The sequence below is a fragment of the Centroberyx gerrardi genome, chromosome 23 (genome assembly GCF_048128805.1).
Source record: "Centroberyx gerrardi isolate f3 chromosome 23, fCenGer3.hap1.cur.20231027, whole genome shotgun sequence".
Lineage (NCBI taxonomy): Eukaryota > Metazoa > Chordata > Actinopteri > Beryciformes > Berycidae > Centroberyx > Centroberyx gerrardi.
In genome coordinates this window covers 2,203,225-2,211,993 of record NC_136019.1, presented here as the reverse complement: position 1 = coordinate 2,211,993, position 8,769 = coordinate 2,203,225, and the positions used below count along the sequence as shown (strand labels likewise).

The 8,769-nt window shown below is 37.7% G+C and overlaps 1 protein-coding gene across 1 annotated transcript; it reads left to right on the top strand.

The window, feature by feature from the left end:
* Positions 1 to 364: 364 nt before the first annotated feature.
* Positions 365 to 4,917, top strand: LOC139915725 (butyrophilin subfamily 1 member A1-like; the record flags this gene model as incomplete). The annotated part of the gene is made up of 5 exons (XM_071904425.2): positions 365 to 557; positions 2,089 to 2,436; positions 3,674 to 3,884; positions 4,315 to 4,379; positions 4,841 to 4,917. Coding segments are annotated over exons 1-5 (750 nt in total), but the record flags the coding sequence as incomplete, so codon positions are not given.
* Between the last annotated feature and the right edge of the window lie 3,852 nt (positions 4,918 to 8,769).

Here is an 8,769-nt window from a genome sequence, read left to right as displayed (position 1 = left end):
AAAAAAAAAATTCTAATAACGTCACAGATACGTCACCGGTGTGTGTGTGTGTGTGCGCGCTACCATGTTTGGGCATTCAACAATAACGTGCTGGTCTCGAATGCGTCGTATCCATGGAAACGGTGAACGGAAGTGCACGGACATCCTTCCCCGGAAAACAAAACAATAATGTCTTTTCTGATAAGATATATATCATAAATGTTCATACAAGCGTCATGTATAGTCAATGTGTCGTATTAGTGATATATGAAATTCAGAGTTGTTGTCGTATTTTCTGTCTGAAGGAGGGGGGCTGTGTGGGCGGAGTGTGACCCGGCACAATTAAAAACGAAATCGAAAGTTCAAAATCACTTCTGAATGAACAGCCCACGGAGGCACGGCTAACCTGTTTGAACCGGTTCTAATGTTTTAAAGAGCCAGCTGCAGCGTCAGATATCTATTCGAGATTATTCCCAGACGCTGTTAGTGTGAACATTTCCAAGCGGTGAGGATCAGACGTGTTTCGGGGATGTTTGGACGCATTTTGCTGGCTGTTAGTCTGTTTTGTGCGTGTGCAGGTAGGCCAAGTCGAGTGACTGTCGATCGTTTACATCAGATTTGTGGTGATTTACATCATAACTGACATCAGACAAATCAGTTTTACCTATCCTTGTAAATCCATTCATTGTTTTTTGGTAGATAGCCTATGTCACAGAATCAGCACTATAATGTATTTTTCTCTGCTGAAAAAAACGACATTAAAATTTAGGCCCATAGATTATGTATGCTAGTAAACTATGCAAGAAATGTTTTGTCGGTTTGTAAGGCTGATATGAAGGCTATAGGCCTACTGTATTTCCTTGTTATTTGTGTGTGTGTGTGTGTGTGTGTGTGTGTATGTGTGTGTGTGTGTGTGTGTGTGTGGTGGTGGCGGCGGGAGGGGTGTGTGTGTGCATTTTAAAACTATTTGGTCCTTTGTGTTGCCTGGTAGAGCCGACTGAATGTGTGAAATTACATTTACAGCATACAACAGCATATTCTGGTGAAATCTACTATGCAATACTTAACCACTTCTTGTAAGGTGCTCATGTGATCAAGTGGAAATGTACAAAAAACAACTAAGTTACACAATATCTGACATATTGCTGCTATCAAAGTCCCACATAGCTCATGTTTCAGGGATGAAGGAAGTAGTAATTCATTTCTCAGGCTCATGTATATTTAATGTGTTCTTAAATAGGAATGCCACACATTTCAAAACTTCTGTGTTTGTTCCCGGACCATTCAGTCAGTACTTGTGAACTTGCGGCACTCTTTCCTAAAAAAAAAAAAAGTGTTATTTTCAGAGTCAAGACTTGCAGAGTTGCCTAAATAAGCAGACTTGCATATATAATATATACAAACATATGTGTTACAAGGGGTATAAGAGAGACAGCAAGACCAGAAATGGAGTTACAAGGTTTTCACCACGCAGCAGTGATACCTCTTAAGGATTTGTTACAGTTTTTGTCATCTAGAAAATGGTGGACAGGTATTTCACGCTGCAGCTGGTCCAGTCAGGCTTGGGGAATGTACAGTATTGCAAAATAGGAGGCAAAACGCCAAGATGATGAGAGAGAGTTAGTCTACAGCAACACTTTCAGGAAGTATTGTGATGTGTGACAGGCCGTCGAGGTGTGTGTGTGTGTGTGTGTGTGTGTGTGTGTATGTGTGTATCTTCGCAGAGACATTTCTTTGTTGTGTCATTGACTTTATTCAGATGGTTTTTTTTTCTTTTCTGTTTGCCATTTGTCATGTTTTACTTGGATGTGAAGCTCAGAGTTTCTGCTCTACAAATTACAATAATGAAACAATACCAATAATGAAAAGGAAAACAATGTTGGGAATTAACGTAAACATCCTCTGAGGCAATTTGTTGTGTTGCAATAAAAAAAAAACACTCAGTTACAGTCAACAGTAAAGATACACTTCCACGATAATCACATTAAACAAGCTGCACTCAATAAAAATAAGTGTGAAGTAGGCCTAAGTTTGACTGGGATCATTAATGCTTTTAATGATCTGGAGCGTATAACAAAGTTGTTTGTTTATTTGTTTGTTTTGTTTCAGTCCTAGGAGAATCCAATGTGAATGATTCGCCTGAGACAGTATTCGCGTTTGTTGGTGAAGACGTCACTCTGCCCTGTCTGTATAAATCTGGTGGAAGCGATGAGACAGTGGAGTGGACGAAGGAAGGCCTGGAACCCCAAAACGTTGTCTATCTTCACCGAGATGGCTGCGAGACGCACGCGATGAAGCATCAGGCCTACGAGTTCAGAACACACCTCTTCATGAGAGAACTGAAAAACAGAAACATCTCATTGAGACTCTCCGACGTGCAGCTCTCTGATGCGGGGAAATACCGATGCCTCACGCTCCCAGAGAAGCAGATGACACAAGTCATTGATCTCGTTGTGGGTACGTCAAGTCAAACTCTTCAACTGCAAAACATTTATATAAATACATTTATTTGCAAAAACAGATAAATGCCATTCCTGAAAAACACAAAGAACTGATTGTTGAATGTAATGCTTCACATAACCTACTTTCTGAATCCAAAATCCGTTTTGTCGCAAATGACAATGCATTTGTTTGGTTGATATTACCTGGGGAAAAAAACATGATTTATAGAAATGGATACAAATTGAGTTAAATGTTTTTGCAAATAACACTGTGGAATTGTCTGACAAAGCTTGTTGTGGTGTGGCTGTAGATCCATTCAGTAACGTTCTCAGTAAAAGTGAATAGTGTGATAAGGTGGATTTGGTTACTGTGACACAGTAAACTGTCTTGTCTTTAGCCCTAGTCTCTACTCCAAAACACTCTGAGTTGTAGCTTGAGAAGAGTCAGCTCAGTTAACAGTTGAGCATCAAAGATTTGACATACTAGCTGGTAAAACTGATAGAAAGTAGATTACTATCTACCTTTTTAAATATTTTACCTCAAAAGATTGTTTTAAAAAAGAAAACACACACATGAATAAAGTAGCATTCAAGACAAGATCATGAATATGTGGATACAATATACAATTTTATATATACAACATTTTGATGAACAAAAAAGTATAGTATAAATAAAAGTAGCCTATATATAAAAGTATAATGAGGAAGAGGCAATCACATTGCAATTCTTGATTTTTTTTGTCGCGCTTCCAACATGGTGGGGTGTGGTAGAGGTGAATAACTTTGTGTGAGGCCTGTTTTCACCTGCATGGTATCTCTCTATGACTCTGTGAGCTTAATTATGAGTTGTTGGGTTTTTTTTTGGGGGGGGGGGTTTAGCACAAAAGTGTAGTTCATACAAAATACTCATAATATATACTGTCAGAAACAAACACAGCAAGTGATCATAATCATGATGAGCAAGGAAGACCATATGGAGTGTCTCCCATAACAAAACAAACATCATAGATAATTACAATGTAATAAAGTTAACTCAGAAACAAAACCCGAACAAGAGTTAAAAAAACAAAACGTGAACAAATAATGAACAAATGTTCCATCTGTGTTCACAGTAGTGTAGAAATGTTGAGCATTTAAGTCAGTCATATCATTATTATTATTACTATTACTAATTTTTGACAAATGTTGAATGGAACGCCATAGTTGAAAGGTCACGTTTTGTGTAATTCTTTTTTTGTTTTTGTTTTTTTCAGTGTCCAAGCCAATAATCTCAATCACTGGAATCGACAGTGGTGGAGCGACTCTCCAGTGTGAGGTGAATTGCTCGTTAGCAGAGCCTGAGATTACGTGGCTGGATGATCAGGGAAACCACATCACTGCTGAACCCACAAGGAGAGAGTTGGATGGCAGTGACTGTTACACACTGAGAAGCACAGTGACTGTGCAACCCACTGCTACCAACAGGTTAAACTCAGTTTCATTATTAACCTTAAGGTGATAATCTGAAAGATTCATGTTATTTTTCTCCATCTTGAATCTTTTGTTATATCAATCGGTGATAAAGCACAGCAAAACAAGCATTTATTTGAAAATGTGACAGATTATTACTTTAATGCATACAAGGTGAATCAGTGTGGAGGGAAAGTGACAGCTAGCGACCCCGGGTGGCTGCCATTAATTCCCGAGAAAACGCCCATTTATTTGGGTTATTTTGTGTAGATGGTTGACAACAAATCTGAATTAAATCCATTTTGAATTCAGGCTGAAAAAACTAAAGGGGCTCAGTAGTAGTACAAAAAGTGCATCATGTGCAAATGAAAATCTAACTGCAGTGGATATAAATGAGTCCGTGGCACTTTCACTGTTTCATTTGTCTGATGCCTTTTCATAACAGGTTCACCTGTAGAGTTCGTCAGCAGACGACCAGCCGGACTGTGGACACAAAGATTGAAATACCAGGTACGGTAGTATATACTAACAACCCGTCATGTACCAGCTGCATTAAAACAAGCGCCTCCCTGATTCACATTCACATTTACACCTGAAACATTTAGCTGTCACACCGCCAACCACATCAGCTTAGACTGTCTGATCCTACAGTTACAAAAAAAAAGAATATATACATAAATGCATGTATGAGGCATCTCTTTTAAGCACATTACATTATATTTACAACATTTAGCTGACTTTCTTATCCAGAGAGACAATGAGTGTGACAGTAGAATAAGCTCAATTCTTCAGTTGCCAAAAATTCAGGCACCAAAAAAGTACAGAGTGCAAGGATCAAAGCAATACTGGCCTGGCAATAGATTATGTGTAATGATACAGGATATGTCTTCGAAGAGGTTATTCATATTAATTTAATTTGTTTCATATTGTGTCCACCTTAAGGTTCTGGGTGTGGGTTTTTGTCATTTCAGCTGATTGCATGAAGTCCTGCACACAAAACACTGTCCTCTGCGTTGTCATACCTGTTTTGGCCGTATTGGTGTTGCCCGCATTTGTTGCATGGAAAAGGAGAGCAGACAAGTCTGGTAAGTCAGTAATATTTTCTGTGTCTTCAGCAGGGATGGACACTAGCTTTTTTGTCTACAGGCCAAGGTGGCTGATAAATCCCCAAATTCATCACCCACTTTTATTTTATCAAGTAAATACCTCCAAATGATGGCTGGTTACCTGCTGGAGTAGCTGGTAGAACAGACAAACTTAACCAGTCAAATTTTACCAACATTTATTTGTTGAGTGGGATTAATTTACCACCCTGCTGTTTAGGTAGCTACAAGTAGTCATTTTTTTCATTTCAACCCCTTCATCTTTGTTTGGAGTTTTGGACTTGAAATGTTGTACTGTCAAAAAATAACAAAGAATTATAAAAACATATTTTAATAGATGACAGAAAACTTTGGTTCTTTTACTTGCTGGTAAAAAGTTGAAATGTAAAAAACAGTTATCCAAACAGAAAACCAAAAAATATAAAAAGCCTTTATTACATGGGCAGTAAGACAATAAAAATGACCAACAGGTATCGACCAAACGGTCTTCATCAGGCTCATACCTTTTAATAGATGTCAGGACTGAAGCAAGTGGTAACAGCTCCTCTTTCTTGTATTCACAGACAAACAAAAACTACCACTGAGCAGGCACCCATCAGATGAAAGTACAGAGAACAGCACTACAGATGATCAGTCACTCCTACAGAAGAGAGACAACATTTTGCAACTGAATGGCCAAGTGGCTAATCTTCAGTCCCAGCTGTGTGGTAAAGATGAGATCATCTGTGGTAAAGATGAGACCATCTGCAGACTGACTGAACAACTGGCCCGGCTACAGTCTTTCGAGAGGAAGCATTGTGCTGTTTGCCAGCATGACCAGCCTACAATTGACCGTAGTCCTACCAGCCATATCACTACCAAATCCCCACTGGACAGTCCAAAACCCTGCAACCCACCTCCTGACCGGGGTCCAAAGGCAGACAACTTAACCCATGACAACAAGCCAAAACCAAGGGCCTCGCCCCACGGCAGCTATCCAAAACCTATCAAGTTACCCCAGAACAAGGGTCCAAAACCTGAGTTCCCAATGCACGACAGTAATCCAACACCTAGCAGCCCATCCCACGACAAAAGTGCAAAACAAGACCGCAACGATCCAACACATAGCAACCCACCCCACAGCAACAATCCTAATCACAGCACTCACAATATTTCCAAAGGTGCTGCTGCATCTTCCAATTCAGTTTCAGACAATCCTTCAGAGCAAAAATCCAATCCTAGTATTCATTCTAGGAGTGTCTCTTTCTCTGGGCTTCGGCCTAATGTGTCCATGCGTCCGTCGAGGCATTCTTCATTTTCATTTTCCTCTAATAATCGCTTCAGTGTCCTGGCTGAATCAGACCCAGAGTCAGAGGTTTTAATAACAGAGTAGAAATGTGATGAACTACGTCCAAACAGGTACCTTCTTTACTCATCCAAAAAGCAATGAAGGCAACTGAAAATCGGAGTCGTCTGTTTCACAGCTGTCATAGAAATTTTGATGTTTTTCATACATGAATTGAACGTTTACGTGTTGAGTGAAGCTCTTCGCCCTTGGGCCATTGTTAAAACTCTATTATTTAATCCCAATAATCCATGGGCGTCAGTGAGATAATAAGATCTCTTTTCTTCACCCATGAAAAACTTACTTGTTGGAGATATACATTTTTTTCTGACAACAGGTTACTGCTCATGTATGAATTGATCATATTTTGTTCATTCCCTTTAACGAAGCACTTTAAGTCACAATGAAATGAAAGATGACTTTTTCACCTTGTTGGCTAATTTTTAAATTCATAATATACACCAATTCAACACTAAATGCAAAAAAAAGATTTACTTCCTGCAGTGTCTTTAAAATCCCACTGAAATGAAAAAATACTTTTTGGCCTTTTTAGCTAATTCTATCATACCACACAGCTATTTGACAATTTATGCCCAGAAATTTCCCAAGATTTTTTTTATTTTATTTTTATATCGAAATCTCATTACTTTAACTTCCTGGAAAATGGAAAATCTTTAAGATAAGATAAGATAAGATAAGATAAGATAAGATAGCACTTTATTAATCACCTTGGGGAAATTCAGGTGCCACAGCAGCAACTGGCAGACAGTACCAAGGAAAACAAGTACAGTAAGTACAATAAGATAATAAAAAAGAAGAGGTACTAAGATAAACTAAGATAAAGATAAAACAATAGAGAAAAAAGAAGAGGTACTAAGATAAACTAAGATAATGATAAAACAATAGAGAAAAAAGAAGAGGTACTAAGATAAAACAATAGAGATTAGTGGTGACATCATGCTGCACCAAGAGGCGTAAATAAAAACTCCATCCAATAAAACTGCCTTTCTCTTCCTAACTAATCTCTCATTGGTTTACACTTTTGAATGATCCCTCCCTGCATTATGGCCTGCCCCCAACATCCTGTTTCAACAGGAAATACATCATATTAAAGAAGCAAGATGCTCTCAAAATGCTGTTTCATTGTGACTTTAAGGTTGGCAGATGTAGTTTGGCCATTGCAATTTCAAAATATTACAGAAGAAGGGCAATAACAGCTTCACGCTTTTCATTTTTATCAAGTTTGGTTAAAAAGAAAAAAGGGCATTGAGGAACCTGAACTCTGATGGAGCTTCCTCAAACCTCTAACATACGGTTCTTCAAGAAGTCGTTTACTGATTTTTTTTTTTTGAATCACCAAAGCTTTGCCAAAGATATCGTCGAAGTTTTGGCGATATCTTTGGTGTTGTATTTTATATTTAGTCTCCATCTTTGTTGCTCAGCACTCATTGCTATGGTGTTTCTGCACTAAACATATAGGATATTATGGGCTACACACTGTCATATTTGTAAGGGAAATCACAATAAACCATATGGTTTATTGCAAAGGTGCAAAAAAGTGGAAAGTATTGTTCTCTTGAAAACTATTGCACATATACAAAACAATAATGCATTACAATATTAAAAAATCTTAAATGGGGCTTTAATTTAGGGCATTCCTGTGTTAATTTGAAATTTCTTTGTAATCGTGGCACATGTTGTAAGTTATTGATCATACCAAAATGCATTCTTTGTTTACATTATTACAATTCTTTTTTTCTTTTTCTTTTTTTTTCTTTACACCGTGATAGTCTCAGCTTTAAATTTAACCCTGCTTAGTCTTTAATTAGGTTTAAAGTTTGGTGAAACAATTAACTGATAAACCATGATTAAATGCAGTTTAAAAGTTAGTCCTTGTTGATGCAAGCCACTCTTAGACCCAGAAACGGGTCTAGAGCTCCCCCTGGTGAACAAATGGTAATACTACATAATTTATTTGATATTATTTACCAAAGTGCCAGTCCTAAATCCACAAGTGCCCAGTTTTCAAAACTTTTCTAATAGGAGGAAATCTGAAAATTGTGTTTTTCAAAACTGATGGATGAGTTTCTGATGCAGCTGGCCTGCACATCCTGAATGTAGATTTATTTTTTTTTTTTACATTTTATTAAATGTACAAATCATACAAATCACCAGCAGGATGGACCAGCTGCTCTTGTGAACCTTTTATTTGGTGTCCTTGAATTAATGAATAAAAACTGTTTGTAGAAAAATGGTAAATTTTGTTTTGAATTATTTTTGCCATCCAATGGTATTTTTAATTTTGTATTTCTCATGCATTGTATACGTGTACAGATAAAGTGAATAAAAACAGGTACATACACACTGTCTTACACTTTTTAATCTAGTTCCCTCATGTCTGTTATCTTCATCAGAATGACCCTATCTGATATTGATTGATTGATTGATTGATTGATTGGAAAAACGTACTCAA